General features: G+C 33.3%; 1 protein-coding gene across 1 annotated transcript; it reads right to left on the bottom strand.

Annotated features, from left to right (window-relative positions):
• Positions 1-7,252: 7,252 nt before the first annotated feature.
• Positions 7,253-11,573, bottom strand: LOC123705377. Its single transcript, XM_045654121.1, has 2 exons — positions 10,736-11,573; positions 7,253-7,940 (listed from the first exon to the last, which is right to left on the bottom strand). The coding sequence occupies exons 1-2, from the start codon at positions 11,571-11,573 to the stop codon at positions 7,927-7,929; spliced, it is 852 nt and encodes a 283-aa protein (XP_045510077.1). The 3' UTR covers positions 7,253-7,926.
• Positions 11,574-23,068: the final 11,495 nt, after the last annotated feature.

Here is a 23,068-nt window from a genome sequence, read left to right as displayed (position 1 = left end):
CTTATTTTAATTTATTTTAAATATATTTTACGTTACAACTTCGCTCGTCATAATTTGTCAAAAATTTATAAAAATATTAAGTCAAAATTAACCTTAATCCATAAGAAATAAGTACTAATATAGATTGAACAGCAAACAAGACTTTCTGGAATATTATTGCAATAAACAAACGAATGTTGGATTAGTGATGCATGTGGCGCATATCGACAGTATCGATACTTTAGAAAAGACAAACATTATAAATATTAAATTTTATTCTATTTTTCCTTAGCTTTCATTTGTCCTATTTATTTATAGATTTTCGAAAGAGCCTAATTTAAAAGAGAAATGGATAATAAATGCAACGTGACGAGTTAACTGGATGCCGAACAGCAATAAGCAGTCTAACAAAGGCCACCGATACATCAAACCTACGGCAGTTCCAAGATAAAATAATGCATATTTTCTGTTTGTTTTGTAAATATAGATTTATACTATTCTATTCCGTTTTTTATTTAAATATAATAATATGAAAAGACGTACTTAGTAGTAATAAACATACTCCAAAATGTGACACATTATCCTATACTCATATAATAGAAAGAAAAAAAAATGCACAAAAATATATTTATTTGTGAATTATCGATAACAAGGCTGACATCCCTTAGAGCATAGCATCAGGTTAATGTCAAGTTAATGTCATTAATTTAGAGTGACACAAATTTCAACCTTATTTCTATGTGTTGAGGTTCAAAGTTATATCTATCGAAAATTAACGCCCTCTGTTGTGGAGTAGCTGAATGTTTTCGAATTTGGAATTTCTGAGCAAAGAGAAACAAAACAGCTAATATACCTAGGGATGTTATACTAAAATAAACCGTAACATAGTGATTTAGGGTACATATTGAAATGCTGAATTTATAACCTTAGTCGGTTTTTACTCAAATTAAGCTGTCCAATCAAAGGCATAGTTTACTTGTAGTGTACTGTATAACTATCGGTTTAAATGTGTGGGTTTGGCGACACTGGTTTTCATACTAATTATGACATTATAGCACTTCTATTATGTTCTTACTGTTCTGTGGAAACAACACACGATATCGGTATTGCACTCACATGTAGTTATAAGATTGTTCGTTTTTACATTGAAATTTATACTTTTTTAACTTACCTCATATTTTTTTGTTTCACGTATTTCAGCTTTCCAAAAAGTAAAATAAAAAGAAATATATTATGTGCCCATCAAGGGTAAAATTACTGAGGGTTACGACCCAGAAAAAATACCTGTTGAAAAATGTAAAGTTAGCTGAAATTTGTGCAAGGCTGCTATAAACAGTTTTTCTTTGATGATTTTGGCTTGAAATTGACCCGTCAAAGCAACGCGTTTAAAAAGAAGATCTGAGTAGCTTACAATTTGGTAAACAGCATCTGATGCAAAACACAACTTTCCTCTATTTACAAAGGATGTTAATGCTATATATCGGTTCATATCCAGGCTTTGTAGCCGAAAGTTATTTAAAACTATCATTCTATACCAATTAAAATTGTATGTACCTATAAAGTATGACCAGTAATATTATAATATAAATACTGCTAAAAATATAAGTCGTTATTATTAATAGACCATGATTTTTAGTTTTTTCTATTTCGCAAAATCCTGAATTTACAAACCAGTGTGGAGACTCCACAGAAAGAGACAAAAAACATAACTGACGTCATTCAAGGTCATATTTTCTTGTTACAAGTTAATGGTCATAGTGCAATCTCCAGTGTATTAGATATAAGCTTCTTGGTTTATGTATATTGTTGTTTGAATATTTGTTTTTTAATTATAAATCTAATACAGCTTTACCACCGCCCTCTAATGTTTTTTATCTTGCGTTTGGTTGTCTGGAAGAGATGGCTACTAAAGCCATAAAACCGTCATTTGTGCATGTCACTCTTCTGAATATGTATGTCTTTTTCCTGTTTGTAATGGTGTATAACACGTTTCATTAAAGAAACGTATCTTCAAGAGCGGCCAAAGCTTACATTGACTATGCTATGGTCAACAAAAAAGAAAATAAAAATAACGTAAATGGATAATTATTTTATAAATTATTTCAATTTTTTTGTTGTCAAACTATTTTGTTATGGTATTTGTGTATTTATATGAATTATCATATTTACGTACCTATATAGAATGCAAGAAAATCCCCATAATACTCGACTCGTAATGAGCCCATAAAACTGAACAACTTTTCCCAAAGTGTTCTTTATTGTCAGTATTATGTCAAATCCCAATAAAACATTATTTACTATCCGCAAATACATAATTGTCATTGTAAATCCATACTAATATTATAAATGCGAAAGTAACTCTGTCTGTCTGTCTGTCTGTTACTCAATCACGCCTTAACTACTGAACCAATTTGCATGAAATTTGGTACAGAGATATTTTGATACCCGAGAAAGGACATAGGATAGGTTTTATCCCGAAAATCCCACGGGAACGGGAAATATGCGGGTTTTTCTTTGACTGCGCGGGCGATGCCGCGGGTGGAAAGCTAGTTTATGATAAAAACTATTATAGGGAAAATCAAATACATTTTAGTGATTTTACTTTTCCCTATTTTTTTCCCTATTTTTAATTTGTGTGTAAGAGAGAGGGAATGATAAGCGCCGCCTAAATGGCGGATGCGGATGGCGGATTCGTTTCTGCAATGAAATGCGTTATACAATAAAGCGTTTTCATTCATTCATTCATACATAGTTTTAAATATTAGTATAGCCTACTGTTGTATGATTTGTAAATCTACTTATAATTATGTATTTTATTGTTTAATGTTTCCGATGAGATTAGTATGAACAATAATATTATGTAGATTTTTACAGCATTTCTGTAATTTTGAATTATTTGAAGACAGCAAATAAATACTTAACTATGTATGTACACAATTATTGATTAATTATATGTTTGTTTTATGTTTTTTAAATAGAAATTTTGATACGTCATTGAGAATTTTCTGTTTAGGTTTAAGGTACTTATGTAAATTGTATGAGATAGCAAATATTTATAGACGTATTGGCCGATTAAGATGAGCTGGAACGTAAACACATTTACATATTGCACTCGTGTAGTATCTGTGAAGACGCGCGTGGCGTGACGTCATATTGCATACGCATCATGAAAAGTCTGCCAGTCTCTCTCGCGCGCAGACTAGCTTATGAGAGTGAAGGGGACAATTATTGTTTTTATTTTGCAATTGTTTATAAATACAGGGTGATGTAATTTAACCTTTTAACCGCCCGACTTCAGAACAGTTGGCGTGTCCCTAGCGCCCGGCACAGTGAATCGAAAATTAAATACATACCTAAAAGAAAGAGGGATGTGCAATACTTAACTTTGTGATGTCGATATTTCGTTTTAATAACGACATTTGCATTTGCGAGCGTTAACTAACAACTACATCTCACCAAGCTAAGTTTGCACCTCGCGTCGTTTACGTCACACTGAGGCTTAGGTAGGTACGGGCTGTAAAAAAGGATTCGCTATGACTTTAAAAAAGTAAACAAATGTTTGTTAGATTTTACTTTGCATTTGTTGTTTTTAACATTATATTATACGGGTACATGCCGCATTCCAGCGAGGTGTAAACTTAGCTTGGTGGAGATATAGGTACCTACCTACTTGAATACTACTTAGGTACCTTACGAAATTATTCGACATTTTTCGCAAGTCAGTAAAACAAAAAGTGTTTAAAAATTTGAACGATTTATTAATTGTTTTCATCGCCTTTCTAGAATTCGTATTAACTCTTCAGTATTCGTCATGATACATTTCTATCATGTACATTTATCGACATACGAACGTAAAACTTCATGCACAAGCACAACACTGATGGAAAATTCCAGAAGTCGGCACTCGTTTATGACGTAAGAAGCGGTCGTCTTTATCCGACCGTAGCGCAGGGCGCAGCAGGGCGTACTAACAAAGTAAGTTTCGGAACGTGTAGGCTAGGGATGGGAACCATCAATTGAATCGCTGACATTTTCATATGTAAATTTACTTAATTTTAAAGGAATTAAATGAAATACTCACAAATATTTGTAAAAAAATGTTTTATTAACAATTGCTGTATTTGTTTTAAAGTTAATTAGTCAGTATAACGAGAAATATTTTGATTTATGTTTATTTTTGTATCGAAAAATCTTGGCATATGTCCCGTCCCTCATGTCGGATTTTGTCGTCATGGGCGTTGCACATCAATACAATTTTCTAAAAATAATGTTAGGTAGTAATTCATCTAAATTAGGACATTATTTTTAGGAATTCTAATTAAGAGAATAAAGTGTATTAAACTGTAAATGATTACTTAGTTAACTATTTGCCTAATATAAACATATTTTTGGTAGAATACAGCGTAATTAAATAAAAAAGCTGATTAAACGAGCAGTGATATTTTGGTCGTAAATATACGGACTCTGGCGAAATGGGCCCGTTTTATTATATATTAATAATGAGAGCAGAGCTTTCATATTATCTACAATGCACCCATTTTACAATTCAAGTCACTAGAATCGTATTTATTTTTGAACATACTGTATAGTAAAATTGCATAAGTGTGAGTACTGTGAAGATGCCAGCTTTCCTTAATCGGCCAATAAAGCCCTCGGGCAGACAAGGACAAAAAAAATTTTTTCTAAAAGAATATTTTCGCCTGGGACCAAAACAAGCCTGTGATATTCGTGAGAAGTATTTTATACAAATTAGATATTATTGTGATTAAAATGTACGAATTATGTCAAGAATATGTGAATGTTTAATCTTACGTATGTATTAGTATACATTTAAAAAATATTTATAATAAAGAGATTAAGTGTTTACATAAAAAAAATTACAAATATTATACATATTATGTGTGTACTAATAATTATTTGTCATCAGTGATTGTTTTTTTTTTGTTATTATAATATTTTTAATAATTAATTTTGCAATATTATTAATAATTAATTACTATGATATAATTATAAAAGAGCTAGATACGTTACCCGCTCTCTATTTTGGCAAGAAAAAACTCAGGTAAGTGCCCGAGTTTCACTTAGTCACGCACCATTCAGCGTCGTGGCTGGACGTTCTTTTTGTATTTTAATCGGCAGTTGTTATTACGAAGTACATGAGTGAGACATGTAGGTATTATGTCTCGTGCGTGAGAGTGAAAGAGAGAACAACTGTATTGGTGATAATGCGTTAGTAAGTAGGTATGTATTAATTACGCTGTTTTTTAGTGCAATGATGTTGGCGTATGCCGCGTCTACTAGTATAATAGGTCATTGATTAATTATTGACTCTTTTCCCCACCACCCAGGAGGTTAGAGTCTGGAAGCACCTTTTTTTTACGTCGAAAAGCAGGGCTGAAATGTTCTGTTCTTGCAGTGCTGCATGGGAAAAGAGCCAATAGCCAATATATGTATAGTTAAGAGTACTGAAAAATAGTACTCACTTCAGAGCGCTGTAAAACCTTAGCTATTGACGTAATGAAAGAATGTTGTATGTAAAAGTTGTTCCTCGAAAAACAATCTACAAAAATGGTCTGATAGCATTTCTTCGTAAAATGATAAAAAACAATTTTATCGAAACATTTAAATAGCTCTAATTTCTGAACATTTTCGCTTATAAATTTTTTATTTATAGTTGGACGACAAAAAGTTACTGGACCAAAGTTGTAGAGAATTGAATTTGCAACAAATAATGTTAACGAATTTTTTTTATCAGATATATCGTAAAAACCATTTCAACCACTATTTTCAAGATGGCGGCCGTGGGACAAGGGTGGCGTCCCCACAAACTTGGTTTTAGCTTTACATTGAACCTTACTTACCCAAAAAATAAAATTGCGTCCTCTAAAAAACGCAAGGTTAGGCTAAAAAAATGTAACATTTCAATGGACTACGTAACTTACGAGTAACTCGTACGTGTGCGAGTTGGTCAGTAGCTCGCATCCGAGTTACTTCAACATTTTTTGTTTTCACTCGCCTGCTCGCCCGGCAGCAACTCGCACATGACAGCGGCTCGTGCGTCGCTCGCATCGTTTGGACGCGTTCGGCAGTAGCTGTCATAGAGCGTATCACCGTTTTTAAAGTGAAGTTTTTATTACATCGTCTCAAACTTTTTGGTCTGTGTAGCGCATGTCGCGTGACGCACGATACGTACGATAATTATCGTACAAATACGATAATTTTTAGTAAAATGTCTATAGTGTGAAAAAAGTTTCACTTTTACCGTGGTTTCATAAAACCAAACAACATTTTTTTTTTTTTTATTAAAACAAGTTCACTCGACATCGCGACTCGACTCGGACTGAGCAGTAGCTAGGTGTGGTGTAGACAGCAAAGGCGAGCCGAGCTACTGACGGTGACGAACGAGTAGACAAACCGAGTAGCTGTCTACTGGCCAGGCAGCAGCACGCACTGTGTAAACGAGCCTTAAGTTATATCACCAAAAAGAATACTCTTACAAATTATAGGGAAAAGCTAAACTTTTTTAAAATGGAGTCTTTGGAAGCGCGCAGAAGCGCTTCACAGCTAATAAGCCTACATAAAGGGCATTGAAACTTTCTGGCATATCAAACCCGCCGCCATTTTGATTTTTTTTCAAAATCGCGGCGCACGATTAAAGTGGTATGTATGGATAGAGGACACATAGACGAACAAAAAATGTCTAATAACATTACCCTAAAGCGTCACATTACCGAGATATTTGGAGGTAAATAACAGTTTATTGGAAGAAAGTAGGTAGATTCATTACATAAAAACATACATACATTACATAAAAATGTAAGTAATGTAATGAATACCTATGTGTGAAGAAATCGTTGAGCACCGTGCAAAGTTATCATCACTATGAAATGTCAAATGAGATACGCAATAGCCCTGCAGGTGTACCTACTTGTTAAATTTAAAGATATTTCTCATCATTATTTTAAATTTTCTAGTCTAAGTAGTTGGTTAAAGTTACTAGTGCCTTTTTTATAACGAATTCATAAAACGCTTCGGTTTGAAGTAAAAGTAAGAGCGTTTTCACATTATCCGATCCGATATCGGATATCGGACGCCGATAGCCGATATCCGATATCGGATACAATTTGCCCTTTCACATTGTCCGATAAAATCGTTCCGATATCATCATGAGTGTTGCCAGAAATTTTTAGAGAAAACTAACTTAAATTGCCAGTTGATAAAAAAGGTATAATTATATGGTATTTGAGGCTTAATTTAGATTGAAACACAAGGATGATGCAATCACTTTTATTCACCGGCAACAAACTGACACACGATCGGTGACATTATTTGTGTCTACCCTCACTAATATGACTAATATACTACAATCCCTCCACCTTTAGTTACAACTTAATGACTAGGTATTACAAAAATTTACGTTTTTTACGTATACGCAAGGGATATCTACGAGGTGTCAACTGATCGTCACTCCGAGGGTCTATAGCGGCGGAAGGAGAACTCACGCCAGTAGCGACAGAACTTCCTTCAGAATCTGAGCCAACTGGTACCGATTCACTCCTCTCCTCCTCTACCTGCTCTTGTTGAGGAGCTGGCGATGACAAGACGTTTGAGTCATGAGGAACCCCCTGCAATTGCGGTGAATCTTGTTCCGTATCCACAGGAACTGAAGATTCAGTCACCCCATTAGTAGTGTAGTCCCCGAAGCAACTCACATCATCAGACACATGTTCATTGTATTTTTTAGAACCCTTAAAAATCAAAATTTGATCTATATGTTTGCGAACGTAGACATTTTGTTCTGGTACATAAACCAAATACATCCTTGAGCCAATGTTTTTTTTAATTATACCAAATTTATATGTATGTTTGGTTCCATTTTTATAATAGTGTTTAAACAAAACTTCATCTCCGGTTTTAAATATAATTTTACGATGACCCCCATAGGCGTTACTTTGTGAAATCTGTTTAGCATTAACATTATCCATAACAACACGTCTTGACAAAGACTCTGAGGTTGGTGAATTGCCACCAGCCACCGTACTACGTTCACAAAGTAAATCTAAACGGCAACGTAACTTACGGCCAAACATCAACTCTGCGGGAGAGACACCGGTAGTGCAGTGAGCCGAATTTCTATAATTAAATAAATATTCGTATAATTTATCAACCAACATTTTGGAGCTGCCTTCGTTTAAAATCACCTGAATGCTGCGTTTAAATGTTTTCACAGTATTTTCGGCCTGACCGTTAGACGCTGGGTGGTACGGTGCAATCGTTACATGTTTTACTCCATTGCGTTGACAAAAATTTTCAAAATAAGCTGAACAAAAATTAGTTCCATTATCCGTCACTATAACTTTAACTAAACCAAATCTACTAAACATTTCACTGACTCTCAATACCACAGCTTCACTATCTGTCGTTGACATAATAAAACATTCTACCCATTTAGAATATGCATCAACTGCTACTAAAAAATTTTTATTGTTCAACGAAAACATATCTAAATGAATGCGCTCCCAAGGACGCTCGGGGTAGGACCAATGAGCGAGGGGCGCGCGCGGGGGGCTGCTACGAAAAACATTGCAAATACTACATGAACCAATTTTCTGCTCAATATGCTTGTCGATGTTAGGCCACCACATACGAGTGCGCGCTTCATTCTTAATTTTAACGATTCCAAAATGAGAACTATGCAATTCATTCAATAAACGTTCACGTAAAATGGTAGGAATTACAATTTTATGGCCGCGCATAATGCAACCATCTTCATATGAAAGTTCATTTCTACACATAAAATACGGTTTTAAATCTACATCTGCAAGCTTTTTAGGCCAACCGTGCTTAATGAAATTTATAATTTTAAGGAAAATATTATCATTTTCAGTGGCGCTCTTAATTTCGTTAAAAGATATAGGTTTTAAAAATAAATTCGCAATAAAATTAACGTATGAACACGAGTCGGTTGTATTTAAATCACATTCAGATTCAGACGGAGTTTCTAGAACCGATCGAGACAAAAAATCTGCAACATTGTTATTGCTTTTAATATATTCGATATTAAAATTGTATGCCGATAAAAACAACGCGTAACGCTGCAAACGGTTCGCAGCGAGTTCGGGAATACCCTTTTTTGATGCAAATATCGACAACAAAGGCTTATGATCAGTTCGTAAAGTGAAAGGAACAGTACGACCGTACAAATAATGATGGAATTTTTTTATTGCAAAAACTATAGCAGATGCCTCTTTCTGAATCTGCGCATAATTACGCTCCGCGGGCGACAACGACCGCGACGCATACGCCACGACCCGCTCAGCGCCGTCCGGCTGCCGCTGTGCCAGCACGGCGCCCAGCCCTGCCGGCCCCGCATCCGCCGTCACTATCGTACACAGCTCGGGGTCGAAGTGGGCCAGCACCCGATCCGATGATAATTCTTGTTTAATTCTACAAAACGCCTCATTCTGTTCACGGCCCCAAAACCATTTTGTATCTTTTTTTAGTAACAGATGTAACGGATCCAAAACACTCGACGTGTTTGGTATGAAACATCTATAATAATTTACCATACCTAGAAAAGATTTCAACTCACTAACATTCTTTGGGCAACTTGCATTTACAATAGCTTCGACCTTTTGTTTTGATTTATGTAGACCGTTTTTATCTATGATGAAACCGAGATATTCGATAGACGTCTGAAATAATTTACATTTTTCTCGTTTTACACGTAAACCCGCATCCTGCAATCTACTCAAAACCAACTCCAATCTCTGCAAATGCAATGCTTTTGTAGGACCCGTTATCAAAATATCATCCAAAAAGACGCAAACTCCCTCAATACCCACCAATAACTGATCCATAGTACGCTGAAAAATGCAAGGAGCATTCGATAAACCAAAAACCAGTCTATTGTATCGAAAGAGACCCAAATGAGTGTTGATACATGTCAATTCTTTGGAATTATCTAATAATAATTGATTGTAAGCCCTAGAAAGATCTAGCTTAGAAAATTCTAACCCTCCGTGTAATTTAGAAAAAATATCTTCGATCCTAGGCAGAGGATAATTATCGATATACAACACTTTGTTTAAAGTTACTGAAAAATCCCCACAAATTCTTATATTACCGTCGGGTTTTAAAACGGGAACGATAGGTGTTGCAAAATCAGAGTAATCAACCTTTTCCAAAATACCTAAATCAAGTAAACGATTTAATTCCGCCTCCACTTTAGATTTCAATGGAATCGGCACCGGTCTAGGTTTAAAAAATTTCAATTGACTCCCTGGTTTGATTTTTAAAGTCACTTTATATTTATTAAACGTACCTAAGGTATCACTAAAAAGGACAGAATATTTATTTACAATATTATCTGCAAGTCCGTTTGATTCTAAACTGTTGTAGTTACACGAACTAATAAACTCCAAACTAAAAATAGAAATAAAATCACGGCCTAAAAGTATCGGTTGGTTTTTGTGTGTATTAACAATAAAAAATTTAATCGGTTTAATGATATTATCATAGGTAACGTTCATACAAATATAACCTAATGGGTTAATTCTAGTCCCGTTATAACAATTAAACACCACACTACTCGGTTGTAACAACCGTTTACGTTTAAAATATTTTTCATAAATAAGATATGGCAAAACGGATACTGCACTACCGCTGTCGATTTCACAAATAAACTTTATCGAATCCAACAATACCGAAAGACGCATAGGTTCTCCATTTAAACATTTAATATTAAATAACTCACCAACTTCAGAGTCCTCGCCGTGCATTTCTACATAATTATTACGCTTAACATTAACGTTACAAACTCGTTGTAAATGCCCTTGTTTACCGCACTTATTACAATTATAACTTTTAAAACGACACTGCTCTTTTGAATGGCCTTTACCACCGCACACTACACATAACACTTTCTCACTGAAGTTGGAGCCCCGGGCCGCCCTCCCGGGGGCGCCGGGACGGACGGCGAACACACCAACCGGACCGCGTTCGACTCCCGGCTGCAAACTCGCCGATGATGCCGAATCAGCACTTTGCAATGCCAAGCGGGCACACTGCACGCTTAATGCCATCTCCAACGCCTTGTTGAAAGACAAATTATCGATATTCTCCGCGAATAACTTTTCTTTTTCTTTGGCATTTACTAGACCCAATACGAATCTATCACGTAGTGCTGTGTCCAATTCGCTCTTAAAGCCACAATGTTGCGCTAAATGTCGTACTCGCGCCGCCCATTCAGTTAAAACTTCCCCCGGTCTTTGTTCAGCCTTATAAAACAAATATCTTTCAGCAAAAGTACTTCTCTTCGAGATAAAATGATCGTTTAACTTCTGTATGAGTGTAGCGTACTCGATGTTTTCTAAATCCGAAGGAAATACTAAATCTTTAGCGACGCGATAAGTGTCTTCTACCAACGCTGTCAACAACAACGCGCGGCGCTTCACCCCGGCTTTGTCTGAATTGTCATCAATGCTGTTAGCCGTGCAATACTGCTTAAAACGACTAATGAATATACTCCATTCTTGCGCGCGGTGGTCGAACGTGAGATTGCTGCCAAATGACGCATTTCCAACAAACGACATATTTCACTGTATTCTTTGCACTTTTTCACGTGTGAATTACTATTTCCTCGTCGCCAATTATGGTATTTGAGGCTTAATTTAGATTGAAACACAAGGATGATGCAATCACTTTTATTCACCGGCAACAAACTGACACACGATCGGTGACATTATTTGTGTCTACCCTCACTAATATGACTAATATACTACAAATTAAAAAAAAATCAAATGATAGATCATAGTTGTACATACATTAAAAATAACAACGTTAAAAAAAACAACTTCAAAAAAAGAAAAGTAAAATGTAAAAAAGATTTGATAAGCAATGACAAAAAGAAAAACGATGGTGTGAACGCTGGTACCGGCGGCTTAGTCGCGTGGGCGTTAGTCGAACTCGTCGGAAAAATAGCGAAAGTCAAACGATTTGTAACACAAAAATTTTAGAATTTACCCATAGCCCATAAAAAAGAAGTAGGCGGTAGTGTCATGCCATACTTTTCCGGTGTGACTTACAGCCCGCCATACCGACGCGAATGTGTTGATTTAAATAAAACAATTATTCAACCATTTGTATCAGGCTAACTTTTGCACAGGTAACCATCGTCGTGCAGCCATTTACGAAAATCGCCATGCCATACTTTTCGGACGATTCCAAATGGTCGCCATACCGCCGAAAATCTGCAAAAAATTTTTATTACGCCAAACTTTTTGTACCAGTATTGCATTTGGATTTTTGGAGAGTATTTGATAAAATGTGACCATTATTATATTTGCCATACTTCTAGTAGGGGGAAAAAGTGCTGTCATACTTGAAAAATTAATTTAGTATTAATTTATATAAGTGAAGATTTCCAACACCTAGATCTTTGAAATTTTGTATTTATATTCGTTGATCCTCAAACTTACAGGAAAAATAAGTGCCATACTGTTACAAATCGTTTGACTTTCGCTATTTTCCGACGAGTTCGACTAACGCCCACGCGACTAAGCCGCCGGTACCAGCGTTCACACCATCGTTTTTCTTTTTTAACCGACTTCAAAAAAAAGGAGGAGGTTATCAATTCGGCCGGTATATTTTTTTTTTTTTTTTTTTTTTTTATGTATGTACACCGATTACACCGAGGTTTCTGAACCGATTTACGTGATTCTTTTTTTGTTCGATGCGGGATGGTGTCGAATTGGTCCCATAAAAATTTTATTCGGCTAGGCCTAGTAGTTTTTATTTTATGAGCATTTTTGTCTGTACTCGATGACTTAATTTCAATGTAGCAAGTAACTTTGATTCACTTCCCGGTAACCGATTGAGCTGAAATTTTGTATACGAATGTAAATTGGATAGCGATGAAACATTATCATGACATGGAGCTGATCTGATGATGGAATCGGAAGGTGGCCATAGGAACTCAGTAATATATTGACTCAACTTTATCGAGTTTGGGCTCGTTTGATTCGTGTTGAAAAATACACTAAAAAGTATTAAATAAAAATAACTGCGTTAAAAACAACCGACTTCAAAAACGGAAAAGTAAGAAATAAAAAAGATTTGATATTATTAATTACTACATATTATTTTTATGTGCTATTTATTAAATAGGTTTGAAGTCGGTGCCAAACACTAAGCACTTAGTATTAAGCCCATGCACCGACATCAAACCTTTTTAGTAAATAGCACATAAAAATAATATGTAGTAATTAATAATATCAAATCTTTTTTATTTCTTACTTTTCCGTTTTTGAAGTCGGTTGTTTTTAACGCAGTTATTTTGTCATTGCGTACTAAGACCCCTGTAGAACCGCCATCCTGTTACAAATGACTCGAAATTTTGTGTCAGTATCTCCCGGTCTACTAGTATTAGTTAGTGAATAGTTTTAGTAATACATATTATTAGTAAATACCTTTCAAAATATGTTAAATGACATTTTACCTAGTCATTTAGCCATTTTTTCACTATATACATTTATAAAAGTTCATGTAGTAGGTACCTACCTATGATAAATTTATTAAGTGATACAATCTTTGTTCACATTTTCTTTTCTTTTTCTTATTACACTGTAATATCCTAAAATAATATTGTCACCCGTTCACTTCGTTCAAATATATTTGTAATATGATTGTTGTATAAGTAAAGGTAGGTACATAAATTATTTTATTGTCATAAGCAATTATTGTAGAATTAAGAGTTTTCAAACTTTGTATTATTTGTTGTAAATTCAAAATAAAAATAAAGTCGGTGTGAAATTCCTCCTTCTTTTGAAGTCGGTTAAAAACAAAGCACTCAATGATAACAATACATTATACAGCACAACCAACATCCGAGTAGGAGGAGGAGCGAGGCAGAATGAGTTAAAATAAAGATGATAGACACTAATGTTTTCGAAGATAGATATTTGAATTTTAGAACGCAATATATTTTTGTTTACTTCTGTTCAGCCAATTGCCGTATATTTTAATACGGTAATTAAAATAGCTGCCGTATAAATCGTATTTTTAACGCCTATAAATACTTAAATGTGTGTTTTCTTAATAAAAAAAGGTTTCTTTTAATGGTTTTAGGTTAAAGTAAAGATTTTTTTTTAAAGATTTAGCGCCCTATAAGACTGAAAATACACAAACTAGTGCTTTTTTGCTGTTGGTATACTGCCTTTTCGAAAATTGAGTTGGCAACACTGAACATTATCGTCCGATAGCCGCTGGCATATCGATGTCGGCTCCGAAAGTGAAAGACAGGTACATATTTCATACATTTTACTTCCCTCCGATATCGGATATCGGCTATCGGCGTCCGATATCCGATATCGGATCGGATAATGTGAAAACGCTCTAACACAAAACATAAGTAAAAAAAACGTTGCATAAATCATCAATATATTTTTACTGACACCAGACACATTAGCAAAGAGTATAATGTACCTATATAAAGGGCATAGAGAGCCCTCTTGAAACATATGAAGGCAAACCTATTAGACTTTGACATGCGACAATGCGCCCTCTGGATTTTGGGGTTAAAACTAATTCTATATACCTACGTATACATATACGTAATACTAATAACTATATACCTACCTACCTATTTTTTTTTACTTGATAATATGTTGATAGTTGAAAATTGAAATCAAACTTCAAAATATGTGCCTGCTCACATATATTTGCGTCGTTAATGAAATAGGAGAGCTAACTGAAATATCATTTATTTTCAACATTTAAGAAATAAGACTCAAGATCTAAATGATTACGAAATGGATGGTGTTTTAAAGATTTAGGTGATTTAAAAAAAACTTTTCACTTATAATAATAATTACAAGATCATTTGTATATAAATTAGTTTCACTAAATGAATATTACCTATGGAGTCTATAAAAAGTGCTAAATATTTGGAAGTGCTAAATATTATTCTGTATTCAGTCAAATTTCTTAAAACATATTGAAGTAGGTATGTACTTACTAAGAATAATGAAGAAAACGACATTAAAAGAAATAAATACTTTATTTTTTAAATGCTTTCACTGTAATATTACATTTTCTATACCTACCTAAAACAAAACTGTCCGTGCCTTACTTCACACGATTATCAACAAAATGAACTAAATAATAAGTTAATAAACTTCACGTACCTATATAGGTAAACCAGAATCTGATGGCAATTAGGGAAATCAAAATTTTGAGTGTGCAACCCTGGGGAAAATGGACTGAACGATCTTGATACTGCTTATTTTTTATTTTGTCCTCAGTCAATATCATTAGTCACATTACATAAGTGGACAATACTGTACTTAATAATGAGATATCCGCTTAATATTATATAGGTACATACTTACATGTATAATATACAATTATACATGTTAGCGCGTTTAATTTAAACATAAAATTATATTTTAAAAGTAAATCAATTGATTAACTTCATTAATTATTTTAACAATAACCAATTGGATAAAAGTATTAACAATCATTTAATTATCGAGTAATAATAATATTTCATGTCGTATTCAAAATAACGATCAAAACAACACAAATAACACCTGCGCTGACTCACACTGTCACGCCACTCGAATAGTTGTTTTGATCGTCCTATAAATAACGGTCGTCTGCAGTTGCGAGTCATTCTTGTCTTGACTTTGGTCGAGTAAAGATGTCTAAGAAATATTATATCAGTATTTAATTACGTAATACAACCACGCTCTAACATACATATTACTATTAAACAGGTAATACATATTATTATTTACACATACCTATATTTGTATATTCATTACCAGTATGCCATGTGAAAATATCGATATAATGTTAATGTAGATCAAAACTGCTTATAATTTTTAATAAAATAAAATAAAAATAAAATAAAACTATGTTTATTTTCGAAAGCATTAACTTATACACACATAAAAAAATTGACTTGGACAGCTTGGACTTGACGAATAGCCGTATTGGAAACTCCTTTAATAAGTTTCATAAAATTATATTCTAATCAACAAACAATATTATAGTTACCTAAATATTACTTATAATCTTTTTTAATTTAAAGTATCAAAACGGGTAAGTCCAATTTACCAATAAAATCTTCAAAATTGAAAATTGTGATGTGTTTGACCCTTCTTCATCGAATGTTTTTCTATACACATTATAAACAACACCTCTTGCTTGTGATCGCAGCGGTTTTTTCGACATTTTCGAAGAATTTTTAGGCAAAATCCTAAAAATTATTCATCAATTGCAAAAAAGACAAATAATTTGACAACCAATTTGATAGTTGTCAAATAAGTTGCCACATGAAAATCTTTTATTTCTTAAATATAAATATGCCATCAGATTCTGGTAGACCCAAGAAGCTTATATCTAATACACTGGAGATTTCGGTATGAACATTGACGTGTAACAAGAAAATATTGCCCAGTTCATGTTTTTTATCACTTTCACACTTAACTTGGTATTGCCACTGTTAATAGTACGAAGTTTTCCCAAGGCTACTATGTATGCTGTAATATTCTGTGCAAAAGGTTAGTTTTTGTACATGAGTTTGTTGATAAATTGCCAACAACGTCATTCAGAAGCATTGTTGGATGAGACAATTATTATTTATGCTAAATAAACTAAGTATCTGAACCAATTATTAAAAAGCGATACTCCCTGATTATGGGTAGTCACCATAATAAAATTGTAGCAACTCTCACACACAGAATGCATTGTATTGTGCAAAATTGCAGAAGTGTTTGGACACCAAATTCTGGCATAGAATTTCACAGGCAAGTGTATATTTACGTTATTTACAATATTCCTCAATACTCCTGCATTTACCTGTTTAGAATCATTTCAATGGCAAAAATTGTCTAATTTAGCATCATTTTAGTAAGCAGTCATGTTAAATTTGTTATTTCCCTAATACTTTATCACTTTTCAACAAGTTTTCAATAAACAGATTTAACAAGTAAGGTAACCATGATGACGAGTTTTTATGGATAGCGAAGAGAATATATTGTAATAACAATATTATGATGAAAATTTAGAACACCATTTTAAAGATTGTTACTAGTAATGAAACAACACATGACATCGGTATTGCACTCACATGTAGTTATAAGATTGTTCGTTTTTACATTGAAATTTATACTTTTTTAACTTACCTCATATTTTTTTGTTTTACGTATTTCAGCTTTCCAAAAAGTAAAATAAAAAGAAATATATGTGCCCATCAAGGTTACTGAGGATTACGACCCAGAAAAAAATACCTTTTGAAAAATAAACTTTGTAAAGTTAGCTGAAATTTGTGCAAGGCTGCTATAAACAGTTTTTCTTTGATGATTCTGGCTTGAAATTGACCCGTCGAAGCAACGCGTTTAAAAAGAAGATCTGAGTAGCTAACAATTTGGTAAACAGCATCTGATGCAAAACACAACTTTCCTCTATTTACAAAGGATGTTAATGCTATATAATATTCATATCCAAGCTTTGTAGCCAAAAGTTATTTATAACTATCATTCTATACCAATTAAAATTGTATGTACCTACCTATAAAGTATGACCATAATATTTTAATATAAAAACTGTTAAAAATATATGTCGTTATTATTTATAGAAAATGATTTTTAGTTTTTTTCTATTTTGAAAAATCCTGAATTTACAAACCAGCGTGGTCACTCGACAGAAAGAGACAAATAACATGACTGACGTCATTGAATGTCATAGTTTCTTGTTTCAAGTTAATGGTCATAGTGCAATCTCCAGTGTATTAGAGGATATACTTAAGCTTCTTGGGTAGACCTATAGTAGCCGCCATTTTATGATAGAATCACAGTTATATAAACATTACTTGAAGGACTTATATTTGGATGTCTGTGGATAGAATTAACAAAATAATATTTTGTGATCTGCGAATTGCGATGTAAACAAAATATTTTCAGTTAGTCAATGTTACCAATTAATAAATTATATTTTACACTTTTCATGTCAATAAATAAAATGTTTTCAATATAGGTAATTATTAAATCAGACGCAGTATTTTTTTATGTAAAATATTTTCCTGAATTATAGTTCTATATGATAGTGAATTAAAAATCTGAGATAATTGTTCTAATTCATTTAAACTTTGAAAATAAAGAATATAGAAAGGTTTTCATTTGTCTTTACTACATTGATTTCGACAACACTGAGAAGCTTTCAGAAAATGTTGCAAGTTTATTAATTTGTTAGGTACCATATGAAAATATGAAACGATTAAAATCGCAAAATTATTTAATGGAATTTAAAAAATAAGGTAAGCTTCGCATTCGATCTATCAAAATAAAATAATGTTTCAAGAATAACTGCCATTTATTTTAAATGTCTTTATACAATTTCTGATAACTTTAGAATGTGCGATGCCATCTTTTGGGGATTTAATATAAACTGATTTAATACGTTTTTACTCGCCAAAGTGTATATGGCGTCGCTTTCTTTAATAAATGTCAGTTTGTTCTAGGCTAAGAGCAATAAACCTATAGAGTACTTGTATCGAGCGTATACAATTTACATATATTTGTTTCTCTCTATCTAAAGAAAACGTCGTATGAAAGAATGAGACAGCTATAGACAACAAGCTACGTTTCAACATAGTCATGGCACCATTTTTACTATAGGTACGTATTTAGATAGATAGAAGATGGTAGTGATGGGATGTGCTTCAATCGATAAAATCGTGAATGTATTTTGCATTTACGGTTTCGTGAAATAATAAATAATAAAAAAACAAAACTTATAATTAATTTCAGTTGAATACATTATTTGTTTAATCCTACGTATATAATAAATGCGACATTATGTGAGAAGGGATGTTACTCTTTCACTGCGGAACCGATTACAATGAAATTTTGTACATACACACATAGGTTAGGTTTTATCCCGGAAATCCCACGTGAACGGGAACTGTGCAGGATTTTCTTTAAAAACGCGGGCGGAAAGTTAGTACATTATAAAAGAAATTTTAAAACTCGAAATGTAATTTAAAATAAAGAAGGAAATGATGATAAAGTTAAAGGAGTGAGGAGAAAGGCACAGTCAGCATGAAGGAATCATGCAGCATTTTAACAAGTTAATAAAAGGACAGTCTTAATGAAAACATTTTCCTAACATCCTACTAAAAGCGAAAGTTTGTGAGGATGGATGTTTGTTACTCTTTCACGCGAATACTACTAAACCGATTACAATGAAATTTGGAAAAATTACTTTTGATCCCGTAAATCCAACAGGAATGGGAACTATGCGGGTTTTTCTTTGAAAACGCATGTATATTAAGTATGTATTTCAATAGTAGTTTCTCATCTATGAGAACTGTCATTTAATCAACCGTTTAATTTTCACATAGTTACACATTTAAAGTAGGTAACTTATGTGTAAAAAATTTCAAAATAAAAATTCACTCTCTTTAATCAAATGTATTTATTATCTACAGGAACAAAAAAAAAACGTAAGCGTAAGATTGCACAATTCTTCTAGAGTATCCATCTTGATAACACGTAGGCTCGAAATGTAGTGAACACAATATTGCAAATTGTGGCGGCGTCCAATCAACTCATGTCTCACGTTTTATACCCATTTTTTATTTAGCTCTGGAAATCTAAAACAAAATGAATTTATTAATAATCTGAAAGAGAAATTAATAAACAACAAACGAAAACTAAAACACATAGGGCAAATAAAACAACCACGTGGTATGTTTTATTTTCCTGCGGTAAAAAATTTACATCTATTATTTGCAACAACAACTACATATAAATCTGATTTATGAAACAAAATAAATAAATCAACGTTAATATGAAATAGATTTTTTGTCATAAATCGATAATATACGCTAGATGTGTTACAACACTACGGTGGTAAACAAAATGCCAAACGTGATATTATTGTGACGTTTTTTAAAAATTAATTCATTATTTTATATTCCACAACCCCATAAAGTGGGTAAATGTTACAGTTACAACATAAAATTACAAAAAAGCGCTTGATAAAACCTTCAAATAGGCTTAAAACATAAATATTTATCAATTTGCTGAAAATCACTTACCGATGGAAAGATATTTTTACATTGTTTTTATCCAAAACTCCCATTCGACTAGTGATAGCCGGTTGCTAAACATACAATAGTTATTTTAGCACACTGACAAATAAAAAGAAACACTGTACACTTTATATTTTCTAAATATTTCGTTAAAAACACTTGACGCACTGAGCCCACCAGCTGGTTGGAAAACAAACTGACTGCCGGCGCGCTACGTTTGAAGACAGTGCAGATGCTCTATCGCTATCTCAATCTGGCTTATGCTGTTATTGACTAAGAGTAAGTAGATTAGAAAATATGTATTTTGTTCTGTCTTAATATAAGAACTCTATAGGTTTATTGCTCTTAGGTTCTAGGTGTCCCCCCCCCCCCTGCTTACATGACGGGACTTGACACTAGGGATGGCGATTCTTTACGAAAAAGATCGATTTTTAAATCGATTCGAATCGTAGTCTAATGAATCGATTCACGAATAAGAAACTAAATTGGCTTGTATTCCTTATGTCTAGTATTATGCACGCACTTAGGATTAGTATTTACCGTAGTACAATAGTAAATACTTAAATATTATATATTCATATAATCCGATTAGAAAAGGGGTGAAATGGTCTACCAACATAATCTTCTTATGTTTGCTCACTGTCTTTCTGTAATCTATTTTCACCGTAATTACTTCTTTCAATAAAAAGATTATATCTTACCATTTCGGTTAACTAAAACCGATAAGTTTGAAAAGGTGCATAAAGGCACGTACAGGGCATCTCATCACATCTCCTGGTGACTAACAACTCATATATTTGTTCAACTAGACCTATTTTATAAGCGCTATTGAATCGTCAAAAAGAAAAAAAAATACCATAGGTCCAGAAATCACTTTTTTCAGAGAAGAGCCGGCAAGAAATTTTGTAGCTGCTAGAAGAACGTGGAACTATCCTGTGGTTATCAGAATTTCAAGGTGTACTACATACTACTATTTTGTTATAGGTGCTTAAATTCACTATCTTTGTTACGTCAATCAATAGTGAATCGTAAGTTTTGTGAGTTATAATGGGCTCGATAAGATGCGAACAAAGTTGAACATGAATTTACCTCATTGAGATAAACAAAGTAAAATACGTGATAATATTATTGTGTTGTAAGAATACGATTTATAGAAACTACGAGAAATAGTAGGTGTTCCTGACGCAGTGGTCAGGTCGCGTAGCTTCGTATAAATTTATGAATTTACGATAAAATTTGATATTATAATGTATTACACAACACAACACTGTGTATAATATATTATACATAATAATTATTCTTTATAAAACATAAAAACACGATGCGTAAAAGTTTTCATTTAGATTGAACGAAGTTGAACGGTTTACAAGTAATAACTGCGTTAAAAACAACCGACTTCAAACTTGCACTTGCAAAATTTACAAATACCTACAGACAAAAATGCTCATAAAATAAAAACTACTGGGCCTATCCGAATAAAATTTTTATGGGACCAATTCGACACCATCCCGCATCGAACAAAAAAAGAATCACGTAAATTGGTTCAGAAACCTCGGAGTAATCGGTGTACATACATAAAAAAAAAACATACCGGCCGAATTGATAACCTCCTCCTTTTTTTTGAAGTCGGTTAAAAAATCGAGGCTTACAAAATCGATTCTTAAAAAATCGATCTTTTTTCAAGTTTGCATTTACAATGTAAATTTGTATCAATTTTACTAAAAACAAGATTAATATTGCAATTAACGATAACTTATCAATAAAATCAGGGAATTCAAAAATAACAATTATTTTTATTACCGTATCAAACTATAAGGTCAACTATAAAAAAAATAAGTATTTATATACTGAATGTTTTTATTGATTGCAAAAAAGTAAAAAATAAGGTAAGAGACACAAATGAATAATGCAATATCAATCGTCACAGATTATAGATACATAAAGTCAAAGACTACAAACGTAACTTTTTTATTAAAGAGAGGCGAGTAAAGGATACTAAACATACAGCCATCTCGCGAGTTTATGAGTAGTTAAATCTTTAACCGGCAGCACTCTTATAATTCAGGCACATTCAACTAAATGCAAATAATTGTATGGTTTGAAAAAATCGAATGTCGATTTTCAAGGGTGATATAATATATCGATTCAGTGAATCGACACAGTACTTCATATCGATTTAAGGCCGCTGCATACGTGACGGGAAAATACCTCGGACGGGACGTGAGCGGGACGGGCACGTGATTGCCACGTTCAAAACGGGAACGTGGTGCTAACGCATACGTACCGTGGCATTGATTCGGATCTAACGTGCTAGTGTTGTTAACAACGAAAGATGGATTTTTCAATTCAAGAATTGGCTTTAATTATTATTTATTTTTTTATTAATTATTTATTTATTAATTTAAACTAAACAATACTGTTTTTGATTTATAAGCTTAAGATGTTTCATTTTTATATTTTTGGTAATAATGCCGCCATAAAACAAAAATATTATGCACTAAAATTATTTTGGCATTTTAAACATAAAATACGTAATTCAGAACACGATGAAGTGTCACAGGAATCATCATAGGTGAAAAGGACTAAGTATAGTTAGGAATACCACAATATATTCATTAAATAACACTAACTGTATGACAATTTCACAGCAATTTTACGCCGTAAATAATTTTTATACTTTGTGTCTAAATATTGTGGGTTCGCTATACTATACAACGCTGGATATGAGCGAACACATTCGATCAGTTTTTCGTCGTCCATTTTCGATACTTGGAAGGCGTCACTATTAATCTCTCCGGCACGAACGGAGCGACTGTGCATACGTAGCGAAATCACGGACGGGACGGGGCACGTGCGGGACGGGACGTGCTAAACATCGTCGGCGACGATATTTTTCCCGTCCACGTTCCCGTCCCGTCGCTGTTCCCGTGACATATGCGTATTTGGATACATTTTGTATGCAACGATGTTTCCAAAACTTCCCGTCACGTC

The sequence above is a fragment of the Colias croceus genome, chromosome Z, assembly GCF_905220415.1.
Source record: "Colias croceus chromosome Z, ilColCroc2.1".
NCBI classification, from domain to species: domain Eukaryota; kingdom Metazoa; phylum Arthropoda; class Insecta; order Lepidoptera; family Pieridae; genus Colias; species Colias croceus.
The sequence above is the reverse complement of the archived record's forward strand: the minus strand, read 5'-3'. Positions and strand labels throughout refer to the sequence as shown.